General features: G+C 32.3%; 1 protein-coding gene across 3 annotated transcripts in view; it reads left to right on the forward strand.

Annotated features, from left to right (window-relative positions):
- LOC148944656 (carbohydrate sulfotransferase 11-like) overlaps positions 1–20,195 on the forward strand; it is a 179,915-nt gene that overhangs the window by 4,440 nt on the left and 155,280 nt on the right. For 2 of the 3 annotated variants that reach the window (XM_089100144.1, XM_089100145.1), the window contains exon 2: positions 3,859–3,980. In XM_089100144.1, coding sequence (XP_088956270.1) covers positions 3,859–3,980 — 122 coding nt within the window. The remainder of the gene's footprint in view (positions 1–3,858; positions 3,981–20,195) is intronic. The other variant, XM_089100146.1, reaches the window with a different exon arrangement.

The raw sequence follows: 20,195 nt of genomic DNA on the forward strand, positions 1-20,195 counted from the left end.
TCTATATATATATATATATATATATATATATATATATATATATATATATATATATATATATATATATATATATATATATATATTTTTTTATATATATATATATATATATATTTATATATATATATATATATATATATATATATATATATATATATATATATATATATATATATATATATATATATATATATATATATATATGTATATATGTATATATATATATATATATGTATATGTATATATATATATGTATATATATATATATATATATATATATATATATATATATATATATATATATATATATATATATATATATATATATATATATATATATATATATATATATATATATATATATATATATATATATATATATATATATATATATATATATATATATATATATATATATATATATATATATATATATATATATATATATATATATATATATATATATATATATATATATATATATATATATATATATATATATATATATATATATATATATTTATATTTAAATTCAATATGATTAGAATAAAATAAAGAAAAAAATAATAAAGCTACAAGAAAAGCAACTACATACCATATTATGGGGTCACATTCACCAGCCAACAAAAAATTACAACTTAATTTACATCGAATCAAATCTCCTCCAAAACAAACAAAACTAAAATTCATGCTTACTTAATAATTTTTCTTTCAGTTTTCTTTAAAATCACTAAAATCTTGAATCTTTTTCATTTCATTAATCAAAAAGTTCGTGGTAACGAACTGTAAGTAAGGAGGACCCGGCTCAATAGTAACCGAAACTCTAAAAAACGGAATTTTGATACCAATAGATATATAAAAAGAATCAGGGTTTTATGCTTTTGTCAAATATACAAGTTTCAATAAGTTTAATCGTACCCATGAAAGGTTATGAGCCTGAGGAAAATTTGCCTGATTTTTGAAAAAAGGGGGAAACACCCCTTAAAATTCATAGCATCTTAATGAAAATCACACCATCAAGTTCTAGTGCACTTTTTAAATGACCAAACATTGGAGGGCAACTAGACCCCTCCCACGCCTCTTTTTTTCTCAAAATCTTTTGATCAAAATTTTGAGATAGCCATTTTGTTCAACATAGCTGACAGGCCGAATAACTATGCCTTTGGTGATATCGTGACCCTCCCACAGCCGCTGGGTAAAGGTCTTTAAGTTAGAAAATTTACCTATTTTTTACGTATAGTATTTGTTATTGGGAAGTATGAATGCATTTTTCGGGGGGGGGGATTTTCTTCTGGTGGGATATGCTCAGGTATAACTTTCCATGGATAGTTGAGTTTTCAAGGGGTGAATTTTTAGGGGAAATTTTACACTGGGGTAATGGTTCTTGTACAAAATTCTTCTTATGTCTTGCTTTCTCATTGCCTACTCATTTTACGCTTGGAGATGTTAAGGGTAATCGTCTGGGGTAAATTTTCACCAGGATTGAATTGTCTAGAAAATAAATCCTTGGGCAGGAGGGGCTTTTTCATGGAGAAGTAGCCAGATTTCATGGCATTCTTTAAAAACGATCAGAAATAAATTAAAAAAACAAGTTTTTCAAGTAAAAGTAAGGAAAACATTAAAAATTAAAACGAACAGAAAATATTGCATATATGAGAGGGCTGCTCCTCCTGAATATCTCGCTCTTTACGCTAAAGTTTGAATTCTGTCCCAATCCTTAAAGTGTTTCCTCCTGAAACACTAGGTTCGTTTAATTAGAACAATAAGAAGCTTTTTTCAAGTACTAAAAAACTGAAGCGTAAAGAGCGAGGTGTTGTAGAGGAGTAACCCCATCATATACGTAATAATTTCTGTTGGTTTTAAGTTTTAATGTTTCTCTTTACTTTCAGTTAAAAAGATTTATTTTTTACATTTAATTTCTTTTCAAAAGCGCCAAGATACTTATCAAGTTTTATCATACAAAAAAATATCGAGACCGCACTGGCTATGCCTGCAAGATGAGAAAAAAACTCGAAAAGAAGAAAAAAACTGGGACATTTAAAATCAGTGAAAATGCAATGCAAATATTGCGGACGAGACCCCCACTTGCGTGTCGTCAGAGCAAAAATTAAGTAAAGACCGTGAAAATAACCACTAAAATACATAAAAACAAATTGTAAATGCTCCACTAAAATAAAAGCAAGACCCTTCCCAAGTAATGGTGAAGGGGCATTATTACTACTAGTACTGCTTACAACTCACCGCAGCACACAGCTAAGGCCAACTCTGAGGCCAACACAGCTACGTGAGCTCCTTCTCCATCCCAAATTATTCAAAGCCTCCCTTTTGGGTGAAAGGGTAACTAAATAAAAAAGTCGACAATAAATGGCAATTCAAAAAACTAAATCCGAGTTAACTTTCTTAAATGCTTTTATAAAAGCCAATCGCTTACTGAGTCCGGTATCATCTAACATTAACTACGTTGCGATATATTATAATATAAATAACTGCTAATATGATCTATATTAACAAGCTCATTACAAATGGAACTCAAATAATTTTTCGCTATATCTCTCAAAAGGGCTAATTTTGCTTTTATTTTATTGGTATTTTTTAAGGTTTTATTCATTCTTCCATTTTTGCATTGACAGGGGTGGAGAGGAGGTCTCGGCCAAAATAGTTGCATTTTTCTTCTCACTGACTGTAAATATCCTCGTTTTTTCTAGCCTTGTTATTACTACGCAAAAAAAGAATTCCGCCGATCCCAGAAGCTTTATCCGGAAAATTTGGTGGTGAGAAGAATTTTGGCAGCGTTCCGGGCCCAGTGTATGATGTTGCATTTAATTAAGAAATAGTGAAAATCCACTGTATATTCTCTCTACTGTGGTGAAAATCAGACTGTTGATGGCTTACATGACAAAATGAGTCCGTGGTCAGGAGGCTTTTAATCCTTCACTTGGCTCGGTGATTTCAATTTCATTTGACATGTCATTTTCTCATCATAACTTTAAACTTTTTTGAATTTCCGCATTAGAGAGAGTGAAGGGTTGCCAAGTTTCAAAATCGTGTACACCAGCGAGCATAAGCAACACGTGGCGGAAGTGTACCCGAGATAATGGAGAATAGACACACCCTCAGGAATCTAGGCACTTAAGAACGTGCAATTAAAGAATGATTTAGTACTTGTGCATTATATGGTACACACGAAAGAAGTCAGTTTGATTAATGTTAATGAAATAAGATAAAATAGGTTGAAAATATAACAGTTTAGAAAGAAATTTTTGCTATATGTTTGCACATTAGAGGGGGGAGGGGTAAAGCATAGCATATATTAAATACGTAACCTATAATAACCTAAGTACCTCCCCCCCCCCGAAACCCCCAAAAACAACCGTTTAAATATTGTAAACGCAAGAAAAAATCACGCTTTGCGTTACATTTATTTAGCAAATACCCGTTTTTCTGGTTTCCTGTCTGGTTTCCTTGTACAGTCTATAGCGATGTGTACCATATAATGCACAAGTACCAATGATTCTTTCTACCCTTTGTTTGCAGAAACTGTGGCATTTTATTTATTTTTGGACACATATTTAGTTTTTAGTAAATTTCTTTTTTGGATGGCTGTATTATGTAAAGTTTAAAAACAGAATAGTGTGAAAACTAATTTAGCATAAAATAGATTTGGTTATTGCGAAATACTTGGCATATTTATGTTACCTGAAAATTAAAAAAAAGTCTAATGAATTTGGGTTACCACATACCTACTGCCTTAGGATTATTCTTGAGTTGACCATTCAGTCTTTTTCTGCAGAGTTAAAAAATGCTGAATTCGTATGCTAGTCATATTGCAGATACTGTAATAGTTTAATCTGTTTCTTACAGGTCGCCTTGTGTTGAAGCAATGCTGAGGTATCCTGTCAAACACATTTTTCTGTTTCCTTTCTTTTTCCTTTTTGTGTTCATCGTTGTTCAATTTTCAAGCGGCCCGAGTAGCAAAAGTTATGGTAAGAAATATTTATAAATATTATCCACTCAAGGGGTTTTGTTGTCGGTGTTGGGAATAAGTCATTGCCTTATTTCACAAACCGTGTGCACCGCACATGATGGAAAGGCGTCCAAATTGATACGAAGTGTGCAATATGTGGCAAAAACAGGGGAGGTGTGTTGGAAGTGCGAAGTGTGCAATATGTGACACGAGTAGGAGAGGTGTGTTAGAAGTTTGCAACTCGCGTCAAAACAAGTGGTGCTCTAAAACGTACAATAGGCTTTGGAGAATAGGCAGACCCAAAATTATAATTTTATTTAACTTTGCGCTTCCAATCGTGCATCCACTTCTCTATTGTGGACTAAAAAGTATGAGCAGCTTATAAGAGTTGAAGCTAACCCCAGTGTCGGGGAAAAATCACCAAGGCCATCTAGCATTTGGTGTTTCTAGGTTTTTTTCAAATTCCGTAATTTTTTTAAGAGACTGAAATTAGACATTTACTATCAAACTGATATTGCAAATTTCAATAGCTGCACTGCTGGTGACTTTTTCAGCGCTAGCCCCAGTTTCAACCTATCTGAATTTTCCCTAGACATTTTTGTGGATATAGTGACATTGTATATAATCAAGGATTATGTGTAATAGTTTGTGTTTTGACCGGCTTTAATCATACATAGTATATTATTTGAAAACTGTTTTAAACTATGATCAAATTCTGGGTAGAAAGTTTCATACTTCATTCCTTAGACACAGACTGTTGAGCATATGGGTACGCCAGTATTTAATTATTTCAAAACTAAAATAATAATATGTTTTAGGGGGATATACCACCTTCCTTACCCTCGCTCTTTACGCTAAGTTCTGAAAATTCTTTAAACATGCTTCTTATTCAATTCAGCGGCTCTTGTGTATGAGCAGTCTTATTTAAAGAAATAGAGCAAAAATCAGATTTTAATTTAAAGAGTAAGGAACGAGGAAGGGGTAGCCCCCCTTCCATAAAAAATAATTTATGTTGGTTTCAAGTTTTAATGTTTCTCTTTACTTTTACTTGAAAAAAGAACACTTTTAAATTTAGTTTCTCAAGCCATGAAATCCTCCCTCGTGTAAAATTTTCAAAATTCTCCCCTCCCCCCAGAAACTTTCCTCCCCACAAAAAATTCTTCCTGTGCGTTGAATATTTCCAACATACAAACCTCTGACTGAAGAAGGAAGTTCCTTTTTAAAATTAATTAAAAAAAAACAAAGTTTTTCCGAGGGAAATAAAGTGCGAAGTTGAAACTTAAAACGAACAAAAATTATTACTTCTCTGCCTATCTATATATATATATATATATATATATATATATATATATATATATATATATATATATATATATATATATATATAAATATAGAAATTTTATATTTATATAAAACTAGTACAAATAAATCAACTTATTATATTTCCCTATGTTTCTAGAATTATAAAAACTAGTATTTTACTGAAAACACAATATAATATTGCAGTTTTGGTAGAGTAACAGCAAACCGATTAAGGACCCTTCTTACAGTATAAAAATAAATCATTTTAAGATTGTTGCTTTACTTTTCGTCGTTTAATTTGGTATCAATTCTGCACAATAGCTCAATCCAATCACTGGCTCTTGTTTTTGTTCTGAAAAGGACAAGACATGATTAGTTTGTAGACAAGTTCGAAGTAAAACTCTCTTGATAATATTAGGACTATAAGTAGTGTTATATCAGTCGGAAATATATCAGTTATTTGTTACGGAAATAGGAATTTTGGATACAACGGCGGGATTTCGGCAAAAGCGATTGACAAACGTTCTAGTTTTAGTTGCACTTGGATAGACCCGCGAAATTTGAAACAAAATAACCAACAAAGAAGGACTGAAGGTTTCATTTTGGGAATGGGGTGGCATCCATCAAGACGCCAAGTGGAGTGCTAAAATTCACTAGCTTTCTTCATGTCATTCGGTTTATTTTTGGACCTGCCTGCTCAAATGTTGTTGTGGAAAGACTTTTCAGCAATCTGAAAACAGTAAAAAATTAAAAGAGGAATGGGCTCAAAAACGTAACTTTGGCTGCGACGATTTCTGTAATGTCTGGGATGAAGCTAAGGCCCCCTACGTTCACCGAGAGTTTAAAGAAAAAAAATGAAGTCCGTGAAATCCGATGCAACTGCGTCCGAATGCGTCACTTTTTTAGGCATTGGGAAAGACTATGGGGATGATGACGACAACGCTGACTCGGGGTATCAATCTTAGTATTTGGTGTTTTCTCTTAAATCTTATTAGTTGGTAATTCTCATTAAATTTTCCTGAATACAAATTAAATTGCGTCTACATTCGGCATTTTCTGGAAAACTGGGAGGCAGGTAGCAGTCTACACTAGTTAATATCGAATAATTTAACAGATCAAAGTGCAGGCGCTGTCCTTAAATCAAGCTTTATGTGATTCATTTTTGCTGCTATGCTCTGCTTTAAATTAACAACTTAATATAAAAAGAAAGTCAAAATCAAAAAATTTTGTGAAAAAAGTGACCGGTTGGACATCATTCATGCTATTCCTTCGTACCAATTTTAATAAAAACGAAGGTGTTGCAAAAATAAAAAATAATGGGAAAAAAATAAATAAAATATATTCATGTGGTCCAGAATTTGAGATCTGGACCCAGAATCTATAAACCAAAACCGAACTTAATTAGTCGATAAATACAAAACATAGTTTTAAGTGTCAAAAGAAGATATTTTGGTACAAGTAAAAGGTCTTGAGTTGCAAAATAAGTTGTCTTGAACAAATGCTATTAAAAGTCAGTCTGATAGGTCTTTACATGTAACTTGGGAAGAAGTCAGAAAATGGGGAAACTTTGAGGAATTTTGGCATTGAAAATAGGGATTCTTAGGGATTTTCCACCAGTCTTTAAGGGATTGAAAAAATTTTAAGTAGAAAAACTGGTAATATAGCGTAAGAATCAATTTTTCTAACGTTCCTGTTCAAATAGTAAGCACGATAGCACACTTATTTCCGGATTGTGTCCTACTTTAATTCTACTATTTTTTTCGCACTTATATACTTTATTCCCGCATTAGTGGAATGGAAGCACTAGACATTACTGTTAGATGAAAAGTACAAAACAGGTAGGACATTACTGTGTCAATGAAAGGTATAATACAGATAACAGCAATGTTTTATGTGTATGGATGTTTTATTGTTTATTGTATTGGTGTTTTATTGTATGGATGTCTCATGTTTATGGATTTTTTTTGTTCATTGTATTGGTGTTATATTTGATGTTTTATTGTATTAATTCAAAAAACTTTTTCTACAAAATAATTTTTTCAAAGAAAAGTAAAGAACTCCATTAAACAAAAAAAGAGCAAAAATAGCATCAAATAATCTACCAAGCGTGTAACTACCACAAATCAGCATCGATAAATAAATGAAACCCAAAACGAACAGAAATTACAATAAATAACCGAGTCAAACTCAAAACGAGCAAAAATTAACATAAGTTGGGCTTAAAACCCCCGTGCCTTCCCAAAGCTAAAGCATAATTTTCGCATCACTGAAAAAATACAAATTAATGTGCATTGTCAGTTTAATATACATATACAGACATTTAGCATTCAAACTGTTAATATTATTTAATTAATTAAACTTACAAAAGTAAAAACATTTATATTTTATAAAAGTAAAAAAAAGTTATAAAAGTAAAAACATTTGAAAAACCTTATATGCCCCCCAGGGGGTAACTTAAAACCTTTGCCTTGAGGGTTACGGGGGTGTGTCCTCCTCAAAAACGTATTTTCTATCTGTAAATCAACTAGCCTACGTGGAACAAAATTGCTATCTAAAAATTTTGATTGGATGTGGTTGGGGGAATGATGGGTGTGGGGGGGGGGGGGCTAGGTGCCCTTCAATCACTTTCGATTATTAAAAAGGGCACTAGCCCTTTGAATTTCCAATTGAATGAGCCTGTTTTGAAGTTTCTATGACACCGCCTTCTATAAATTGAATTTGATTAGTTTACATTGTTTCAAATTGGAAAAATAAACATTCCAATATTTTGAAAATGAGTAGTTTTACACTGTTACACCTCGAAAGAACTGACAGTGATGTTGTGAAGACAAGGGCTCCCAATGTCGCAGTTGAAATTGGAAAGGATTCCCGACTAACATTTGAGTGGGATGAGATGTTTTGGCAGATGCGTTATATCATTGAGTAAATTTAAGTTAGATGAACAATTATATTTGGCCGCAAAAGTGAATATAATGTATATATCACGACTACAACATGGGTTGAATGCTATCATGAGGCGCACTGAGGAAAATGGATTGATTCACCTAACGTGAAGAGAGCGAAAATATATTTTTTTTATTACATTTCTGTCAATAAAAATGTTTTTCTTTATTATAATGATTTTTTTTATTAGAGAATCTAGATGTTCGTTTACTCCACTCTCTCTCTAACAGGGGTGACCAATAAGCATTGAGAGTGTGCACAAATTAGAAACTTGCAATTGTTATTTTAGTCTATAGTTGGTAGTGGGAGTATCAAGAACGAAAATGATTGGATTTGAGAAACCGAAGATCTTATGGAATCTAGTAAAATTGGAAAAATGTTTTGTTTTAGATGATGACTTTCTGGAATTATCTCTTCAATGGAAAATATTTTCTCTAGAAATGGTTAACAGTATAATGGGAACTGATACTCCATCTTTGGACTATTGTATGATGCTTTTACGCTGTGTACCGAACGCATTTACTCAATTTATTGATGTTTTAACTGAATCGAAGAAAAATGACATTGTGATTCTACTTTTAACCACTACCTAAAAATTCATTCTTTAAAACAATAAGAAATAAGTTTTTGTGACGACACATGATTAATCCCCCTCCTCCTCCTAGAAGAAAATTATTTTTTTATTGATTGTGAGTCAATTTCTTTTTGTCAGTGAGACGGAAAACATATAAAAATGCATCATACATGTTCACTATGTTTATATACATTGGGCAGCTGGTCATCATGTGAGAACTGTACTACAGTTGACGAATATAATGAAAAGTGTAGATTATGCAATTCGTGTAAATTGCATAAAGGGTATTCTATACAAATTAAGGACTATAATACCTGTCTTGAAGAGAATTGTGACTCTCATCCTAATGGATATCTGTGCTCCAATTGTCATTTTGATAAGTGTGACCAATAAGAAAATACTACTCTGGCATGATTGGAAAAAACCCTAAACATGACTTCAGTTTGTTTCTAAGGGATTGGTATCGTCATGGATTTAAATTGTATTGGGAAGAAGAATTTGGAGCACGTTTCAATTGTAAGAACATGAAGAGAGTATGGTTCTTATTTATCGTTTTGAGGACAATCTTAGTAATGACTATAAGCCTTCTGATTTTTATTTGGCTGTTACAGAAAGTGATTCTTCATATGAGAATATTGTGTGTGACATTACTTCAAATAGTCAGATAGAAACATGTGAATTTTACGATATGAATCGTAATAGCATTATTGACTTCACAAGGAAATTTAATAAAATTGAAGTTATATTATATTGTGGAAAAAGTGACCCTGACTTTGCACGTCAGGAACAGAACAAGTTGAATCCCAATGATCTACCACCACTAATCGTTGTCGAGGACGACTACGATGACAATCTAATTGACTATGAAGAAGAAGAAATCTAAACAATGAATACAAAATACTTTTTTTATAGTGCATATATATATACATATATATATTTTATTAATAAACAAATTTACAATCATTTCTAAGCCAATTTATTCTTAGGGCACTGAAATCAATATTATACAGGTCTGAGAGGATAGTTTCTGCTAGAAAGTCATTCAAACGAGAACTGTATACATAAATGTTAAGAAATTCACTAAAAGTATAGTCACGACATCTAAAACTGAAATATAGTAATGTATGAAAACCTCAGCTTTTGGTTGATAAATCTTGTACTCGCATCCGATTTTGAATAATTGTTTTCCCACTTCTTTCAAGGTAGTTTTGATGTGCGGTGTGTAGAATGCATATGGTAGACCAAGAGGATCAAAAAATTCTATATTCTTTGCTGTTTGAAAGATGCATAGCCAATGACCCGTCTGCATAGTCGACAAGAAAGGCTTAAAAAAAGGCTTAAGTTTTTCGATAGTGATTACCTTGAACTCTACGATTACGATGTAAAGTGTAACTTGATTCATTCTGTAGATACTCTGCCAACAGATTCTTTTCAAGTCCAGAGACTTGAGCAAGTGTGGTGGGTCAACTTAAACTTCCCACTTCACCAATATACTCATAAACATGTTTCAATGCTTCAACCATTTTGAACGTAAACACGTAGTAAAGTGTCCACTGTCCATTTGCATACTAACAGTTGATGATGAGGGAGATGCAGTGATATTAAGACGTCTTTGCTTGACTCTCCCACCCATAACTCTTGTCAAATCATTTCCAGTTGGTGTGCTAGTATTTTCCAAAAATGATTTAAAAACAGCTTCTGATATTTGAATAAATTCCTTTAATCGTTTTAAAACATGTTTATTGGCAATAAGACTTTTGGGAAAGTTTGATGAGTTTAAAAATTTATGCAGATGATTGTAGAATGATTTAAGTCTTTTACAATTTGTGACTAAATCTGATAATAAATAAAGTAGAATGTAGGTCTTACCATGGATTACAACTTAATTCCCATGAGTATCAATTTGAATATGTTCACTGTCATTGAGATATGTCAAAAGTCCTTTACACAGTTCACAATAGAAATGTGGTATTAGATCTGCAACACTTGTCATAACTTTAGACAAATCTGCTTCTTCTTCTTTTGGTATTGTTGTTGTTGTTGTTGTTGTTAATGTTGGAGTCATTTCCTTTTTGTGATCAATGACACTTACATGGTGTGGTCTCTCACGATACGATTAATTTTGTCGACTTGGCGAATTTTATTTTGAAGCAAAATTTATTTTTCATCGTAGGCAATTGTCTCATTATTAATGAATTTATTGAGATTGTCCTCCAAATGTTCCTTTGGCGAAAGGGCGAGTTCAATTGGAGTCAATTTATAGGGTTTTGCCCTATTTACAAGAAAACTATTTACAAGTCCTGGAAAGATTGGCAGTAAAAGTGTAAAGAAGGTACCACCTGCTGGAAGAACTCGTTTTCTTTTAAAATCGTTTCCTTTATTTTTGCTTGTTGCTGATTATAGGAAGTGTACAAGGGAATGATGTTGATTTTTCTGTCGTTTAACACCTTCTGGCAGTTGAACATTGCCTTCAGTTAAATTTAAACAAGGTTCTGATATGAGATTAATGAATTCTCTGTCAACGCCATGTTTGAGTATGGCCTTTCTAAGTCGTGGTTTTGAATTACCTAGGACGGTGAATAAATTTCGATGTTCATGTAGTTTCTTCAGTGTCATGATTGCAACTGACGACCTTTTTTACTGTTGACCTGCAGATATACAGTAATTTCATAGAAAAAATATCGGTGACTACACGTAAATCCTCGGGTGTGTTCTGATTAGATCCAATAGAATATAGCCGCAGGGTTTGTTGGTAGCCTGATTGTAAGCCGAGAGTAGACATTTCGGTTCACCTGGATACACCTGTCTGTTTAATGTTATAAGGGAACTGGAATCACGAACAACCCTGTAGATGATATAGTAGGTGCAATTCAAAGCAAGTGTTCTCATATACTTGCTCACTGAAAGAGATTGTGTTGATCTATGGTTATGAAGATCCGTTGATGATGAGATCGGACAGTGAACAATTGTATCATCTCCTGAGACCATTCTTCAATGGTTTCAGCCAGATCGTTAATAATCAACCAAGAGTTTGATTCAATAATGTTGAAAATGTCAAGTCCATGTATGAATTTTGTGTCTGGGGCAATAGTTTTTATTCAATCATATGATTCTTGCCAAACACTGTAGCAATAGTAATTTTTTTTTGGATTTTCTAAAAACACTTTATCATGATATTAAACTGTTTTCGTTAAAAGTGTTGTTTCGCCAAATATCAATGATCTGTAAAGAAACGATCTCAACGGACTTTTAAACTGATGAACAGTCCCCCGTGCATCAATGTCAAAAAACAACTCACTGTAGTTTGCATTGGTCCGTTGAATAAATAATAATAATAGTAATTTCCCTAATCAGATTCGAAAACAAGAAGAAAATAAAGCGTTTTTAAAGAATAATACATGTTTCTTGTTTTCAAATAAAAATGTCACTACAAAAAGTACTAAATGTTTATTAACACACATAAAAAAACAACACTATCACATAACAAATTCAAAACAATAATACATTTTTTATTTATTCAATAAGAAGACACTAAAAAACCGTTATCACAATTGGAAAGGGGCCCCCCCCCGGAAGGACGCAGAGGCCACTGCAGGCGGCATCACAGACCTATCCCTTTTCCCATGACAACCCTCTGACTTCCAGACATCCCTGTTTCCAGCTGGAAATATTTCCATGGACACACCCTCGCGCTTTAAATAAGTTCATTGGAAAAATAGTATTGGATTTCTGTGGCAGCCCTCTGACGTCACGGAAGCCATAGGAAAAATAGTATTGGATTTCAAGCCCACAGATAGGGGAATTAACATAGGAAACTAGCATTGGATTTGTATGACAGCCCGCTGACGTCACGGAAGCCATAGGAAAAATAGTATTGGATTTAAAGCGTACAGGTAGGGAATTAACACAGGGAAATTAACATAGGGAATTAGCATTAAATTTCTACAACAACCCTCTGACGTCACGGAAGCTACAGGAAAAAAAAGTATTGGATTTCAAGCGCACAGGTAGGGCAACTAACACAGGGAAATTAACATACAGAAATAGCAGTGGATTTCAAACGCATAGGTATGGAAATTAGCATAGGGAAAATAGCATTGGTTTTCAAACGCACAGGTAGGAAAATTAACACAGGGAAATTAGCATAGAGAGATTAATAGGGAATTTCTGGAAGTCAGATAAGTAAAGCTATCAACCCCTCAAGCCCTCGCACCTGTGCAATGCGGTTACCGGTTCTATTAAAGGGACACAGTTGCCAAGACTCCATAACACCCCTCTGGACTCCAATGACGTCATGACACACCCCGTTTGAAACGGAGACGACTAATATGCTTGACGCAATTTTATGCAACCATGCATCAGGAACCCAGGGGAGAATCCCCGATTGCAACATAATGACAGCATACACCTTACGTAATTATTATGCAAAACCGTCACATAAAACTTCTTTTTTCACCCAAAATCCTCAAAGCGTTTTTTTCTTCATTACCTTAATTGCGGTACACACTTTATGTAAGGTCAGCGCATTTTACGCATGAACGGCGCATTCAAAACTGCCTGATAATACCGATTTTCAAGGTAAAAGTTGGAATCAAACACTTTTAGGATATCGACTGTCCTTATTGAATAACTACTGTATTAAAAAAAGAATTATACTGCGACATAATTAGTTCATCAAAGACAGGTCAGCACTTATAAACGATCCTTTTGAAATTCTACTAAAAACTTCGATGCTCAAGGTAAAAATGGAATCAAAAATTTTTAGGATATCGAGTGTGCTTATTAAATAACTACTGCAAAAAAAAAATTATCATACGACTTAAATTATTTCATCAGATACGCCAGCACTTATGAACGATCCTTTTGAAATTCTGCTAAAAACATCGATGCTCAAGGTAAAAGTGTGAATCAAACACTTTTAGCATATCGAGTGTCCTTACTGAAAAACTACTGCATTAAAAAAATAAATTAAATTTTTCATACGACCTAAATTACTTCATTAGATACGCCAGCACTCATAAACGATCCTTTTGAAATTCTGCTAACAACATCGATTCTCAAGGTAAAAGTTTGAATCAAAAACTTTTAGCATATCGAGTGTCATTACTGAAAAACTATTGCATTAAAAAAAAAATTAAATTGATCATACGACCTAAATTATTTCATCAGATATGCCAGCACTCATAAACGATCCTTTTGAAATTCTTCTAACAACATCGATTCTCAAGGTAAAAGTTTGAATCAAACACTTTTAGGATATCGAGTGTCCTTCCTAGAAAACTACTGCATTAAAAAAAATAAATTAAATTTATCATACGACCTAAATTATTTCATCAGATACGCCAGCACTTATGAACGATCCTTTTGAAATTGTGCTAAAAACAACGATGCTCAAGGTAAAAGTTTGAATCAAACACTTTTAGGATATCGAGTGTCCTTACTAAAAAAACTACTGCATTAAAAATAAAAATTAAATTGATCATACGACCTAAATTATTTCATTTTCTTGTAGGCGTAAATGTATGGTTGAATGTAAAAATGCTTGCCAACTTTTTTCGCAATGTCCACGTCTAACTCTAATCTCACAGGCGTGAATGTATGGTTGAATGTAAAAATGCTTGCAAACTTTTTTTGCAATGTTTAGGAACCAGAGGGGAATCCCCACTCGCTTGGAAAGGTACCAATAAGAGGCAAGCAAAACGTGTTTAATACCGTGTAGAGGTCCTATAGAATAACATAGGAAGGAACATAGCGCTATAGAATAGCATGGGAGGGAACATAAGCCCTTAGAATAGCATAAGAAGGAACATAAGCCCTTATAATAACATAGGAAGGAACATAATCCACCCAAATCCATAAGTACATGCTCTGGAAAGACGCCAAGGAACATAAGGAAAGCAAATCCATAAGTACATGCTCTGGAAATGTTTTTCCTATAGGGGCAAGCAAATAGCATAGGAATTGCTATTCGGGCAAGCAAATTCAATATAAGCATTCTACTAATGAATCCCCAAAAGAAAAAATGAATAATATCCAAAAGAGCAGCCAAAAGCGATAAAAAAGCAGCAGTTCAGCCTTAGCCTACATGACATATATTCTATAAAGCAGCCAAAAAAAACTTTAAAATGCATTTTTTGCAAATTGTAATTAAAAACCAGTTTTTAATACAAGAAGGCTTCTTAGAAATCCAAAAGAGCAAAAAAAAGACAATCAATATCTAAGTCGCCCATTTCAACTGTTTTAAAGGTGACAAAACAGATATAGGCAAAGAACATTATGAAAAAATTAAGCTTCTAAGTCCAAAGTTATATTAAAAGTTTTTACTCAGATAACTGACGAATTTTGTGACACGTTATTTGAAGTTTTATATGCAGTAATGCTCGATGAAAAAAACTACTAATTTTGATAATTATTTATGTTGAGAATACATAGCTAATAGATACTTCAACAACTTGTATTATGCAAGGGTTCTGAAACGCCACAGCCATTTTGTTTCTACCAGATTTCTACTTCTCTTGATGAATAACGAAGAAGACCAGTTTCCAGCCAGCAACTTGTGAATTTTTGAACTCATGAATAGGCTCGAATCTGTTGTAAATTGAAGACGTGATTTGAGAAAGACTGATGAAAACATTAAGGTTTGTGGTCAACATTGATCGCGCCGGCAGCGCCCCGCCGACATCTTACCGGCGGCGTGCCGCCGGCGTCTTACCGGCGGCGCGGCACGGCGTGCTGTTTTTTGTCCCACCACCACCGGTCTTCCCTCATCGGCGTGGCGCTGGAGTCTATATATATATATTTATATATATATATATATATATATATATATATATATATATATATATATATATATATATATATATATATATATATATATATATATATATATATATATATATATATATATATATATATATATATTTATATATATATATATATATATATATATATATATATATATATATATATATATATATATATATATATATATATATATATATATATATATATATATATATATATATATATATATATATATATATATATTATATATATTCTACTGGGACTGGTTGTCCAATGTAGACCACAAGTCTCAGAAAGCTACAATAATATATAATAAGATACTTAGACACTTACAATAATCCGACAATATTCCAAGGTATTTCTAAATCAACGGACCGGAGGTCAGTCCGGCATAAAATTAGTATCAGTCTACCCCATCCCATAAAATGTATCTTTTATACATTTATATTAACCACACCTTCCTGGACCCAACCGACGCAAATAGCTAGGAAGTGGTAGTTTCTCAATTTCCCGTTAAGCAGAGACTTGGCAGGATATGTTCCTTATCTTAATAAAAAGTGTTATTTCTAAACTTTTGTATTTGCGTCTTAATATTTTTACTAAATTCCAAATTGACTTAATTAGAAAGCTTCACCATAATACTCCCCATTTAAAGAAGAGTTGCCCACTACTTTCAATACTTTACTTTTAAATCAACTTAATTTTGTACACAGCTATTATGCTGCCATCTTTGGGTCATTATGTGCATATAACCTCAATGGGTTTCCTTAGGGTCATGTTTATGGTCAAATATATGCCATGTCCTTTTTTTGTCCAAGGATATTAATTTTGAAATTTATCCTCGTTTTTCTTTTTCTCTGTCTCTAAGATTGGAAAATTCTCTTTTTACCCTTTTCATATGCATCTTCTATTTTAACTTGACCCCCAGTGGCTTAATCATTATATTAGTGGTTCTGCTTAAATCTGATTTCAAGTTATATTAGAAAATTTTTGATTAATTGAGTTTAAATTTAATTTCCACTAGTAATTCAATTTATCTGGATGATGTGGTTGATATACCATTTATTTTCCGGGGTTAGAAATGCCTTGGATAAATTACACATAACAATTTTGGTTTAAAATTTTCACATATTTTTCCATCACAAAGCATTACCACACTCTTTCAATAATATAAGCCATTCAAGCTACATAGCACATTCTTTGATATTTTCTAGGCCTAATGTAAGTTCTGATTCTATCACACTTTATGATGAACTGGTAGCAAAGTCTGTATACAGTTTCCAAAATATTAGTTGACCAGGTATGGTTTGGTTTCTGATGGTATGAGATGTTAGTATCAGGATACATTTGAACTGGCTTTGAAATTTGTTACTTTCCAGAAATGGCTCGAAAAGTTATTGAAAAACGGATCCGAAAGAATGCCACGAAAAAATTTTATTTCCAAAAAAAACTAAGGCTGTATCTAAAATAAATATTCACATTAAAATACACATAAAGCATAAATTTTTACCTATATAGTAAAAAAAAACACTCGATTTTGTAAAGGTTAATTACTTTTAATAACTTTTCTCTCTTTTTACTCTAAACATAATAAGCCTTTTAAATAGAAAACATTATGTTTCTTGCTGGATCCTCCTTTTCAAACTTAATACTTAACGGATTATTTCACAATAAAGATATTTATGTGTTGACTCAAAGTCAAACATTTATATATAACATTAAATCACTAGTTAAAACTTAAAGTAAATTAAAACATAGCATATACACAAGCATTGTGTAATAAACTTATACAAGCATTGTTAAGTAACAAAACTTAGATACAGCATTTACCAAATAAATATATTTGGTTAAAGTTTTAAAAGTTATTTTAAAACACTATATAGTAATTTAACTATACACAAAGCATTTTTTTAAAAGTAGATGTCTCACAATGCAACACTAAAAAGTGGTATAACTCTTTTTTTTTTCATTAGTAAAACACTTTAAGTACTAATTTATCTACATAAAAAGTATTATTGCTGACATAGCAACAAAATTTGCTCCATATTTTATCATAAATTTCTCTTTTACTTTCATATTTATGAACTCATAATGCCAACCGAATTGTCTGCTGTTGTAGATAACACATTTTTTTTTTAATATTTAGTTTCTTTGCGATAGATTATGGTTTTTTGCAGACAGGGGTTCTTACATCCTTCCCTCCGGGGGTTTGATGTTTCTTATAATGCCGATATTTATTAACACATATAATCAATCCCACAGTCACGATAGCAGTTATGAAATATCCCCAAGTTGAGGCTACTAGGCCTTTATAATAAATGGTTCTTTCTATTTCCTATTGGAAAATGGGATAATTAATTTCCAGATTCTTATTTAGTTTTTCTAGGGTTGTAAAAAATCTGGGTGTTTCTCCTTTTATTTTTTCCGATATGGAGATATCAGTTAATTTCTTTATCATCTTTTGTACTTTTTTATTTTTCCATTATCTTGTTTGGAATTTGTTGATTTAAAAAGATTTATTTTGTGTATAGGTTTTACACTCCGTTTGTTCATATTTATCTCCGTAATTTCCACAATTGGAGATGATATAATTGTCTCTTTTGTCGTTAAAGGACATGATAGAGGGATATTAATCAGGCCAATCTTTACTATCCGAGTATCTTTTGTATTCCTTAACCCCGAAGAATTTTTGCATCTCAACTGCACCATATAGGGTTGTGGAACGCGGAATATGAAATCATTTTAACCTATTTTTTCCCATATTTCAAGATTAACTTCGCCCACTATATCAACATTACATTCTTTTGGTAGGGGATTTAAGGGTTCCATTTCCTCCCAAAGTTTAATAGCACAGACTTTTCTTGCGCGTATATGTGATATAGTCCCTAAGTTGCAAAAGGGTTGTTTATCATTTTGACATTTAACTTAATTTGTTGTTCTGGTATCCTATATTTTTAAGTTGGAAATGGCTATAAATGGTGGTAAATTATTTATCCTAATCCAGCTTGGGGTGTTTGTCAATTTTGTAGGGAAAGCATTTATTTGGGACTGTATGTATTCTTCATTTTTAACTAGGGGTATCTTTAAAAAAATCCATAACTCCCCTTGATTAATTTGTAAATAGTTTTTCGCCATGCTATAAAATTAAAGAATGTTCTCAAAATTTGTTGCTAGTCCTAATCTCAATTGATAAGGCAAATGACTTTCTTCGCCTTTGAGCACTTCTGTTAATTTACTTTGGTTTAGAAGTCGTGCTGGTAAATTTTTCGTCAAAAGGGTTAGAAACTCTAACTCCAAATGATTAAATTCATGGTATATTTCCATGATGGGACTAGATAATAACTGTAGAGCCATCTGAAGATTTATATCTTCTATGATTTCCCTTTGATTTCCTATTATTAGTTTTAGAGTTATTAATACTGCTTTGGTGATATCCTGTTTAAGAATGGAAAGCGTATTGATCATTGGATTAACTTTTTATTTGATCTTTGATATCCTTGTTTCGTGATGTTTTAAGATTGTTAGTTTTTTGTCTACCAAGTGTAGAAGATTTTGATTTGTTACTTCAACTTTCCCTATTCGTTTTTCTGCTTCCTTCCACGTTGTCTCAGATATCGTACGGAAAATATATACTCTGAGATTTCCCCTACAATACCGATTAAGCTTCTTTTATTTCTGTCCAATGTATTGTTTGGCTCCTTTTTTTTCTGTTTTTGCAGCGTCTCTCTTTATATCTCTTTATATGTTCTGAAACCCAATTGATCTGGTTGTTCAGTACATTGAACAACAAACTTGCCTGAGTTTGAAATAATGATACTTTCGTTTCTTTTTCTATTACCTGAGGGGGTGTGAAAGGAGGTGGGTTTTTTCTAATTCTCTTCTTGTCATTTCCAGATTATTTGCAAGTACCGTTATTTGGTTCTGGAGGGTATGTAAGGCTGAAGCATCAAACCTAATGGCGATTTGCCAGTAACCTTCCATGGGTTTTATGGTATTCATCCTGCGAAACGATACCCCTTTTACGACCCTAAATTCGGCCGTAATAAGTTGGAGTAGCTATTATTGTCCAAATTCTCATCTGTAATAAATATTCCTCATATAGATCATATATAAACACTAAAAAACAAAATTTTGAACGTGTTGTGAATTAACGCTTAATTACTGTGTATTCTGCATATTCTTGGATCATTTGTTATTGTCTTGGCGTTATCATCAATTCTTGTAATTCAGTTACTTCCTGTCTGACAACTTTTATTTTACTCCTTTGATAAATAATCCAAGCAGTTTTAAGTGTAAATAAACTTACACATACTGTGCCCATTATACATCCTACTAAAAATAATTCATTGAACTGAATGCTTTCATCCCCTATTACTTTCAGTGTAACTTCTGCTTGACTAAGGGCTATTTCTTGTTCTTGTTTTATATTTATTTCAGCATTTGGGCCCAACTAATAGATTCTTTAAAATTCTTTTTACAATTTTCTTTTAGATGCTTACTACCTTTTTCTTATAAAATTTCTAATTTGCCAGGTAAAATTGTTTTAATTTTTAATGGAGTTAATTTAGTGATGTTTTCTTCTGATCTTTGCCTATTTTCTCTTTTAAGAAT

Source organism: Artemia sp. Qi Xiang Cuo, chromosome 14 (assembly GCF_049724085.1).
Source record: "Artemia sp. Qi Xiang Cuo chromosome 14, ASM4972408v1, whole genome shotgun sequence".
Taxonomy (NCBI): Eukaryota; Metazoa; Arthropoda; class Branchiopoda; order Anostraca; family Artemiidae; genus Artemia; species Artemia sp. Qi Xiang Cuo.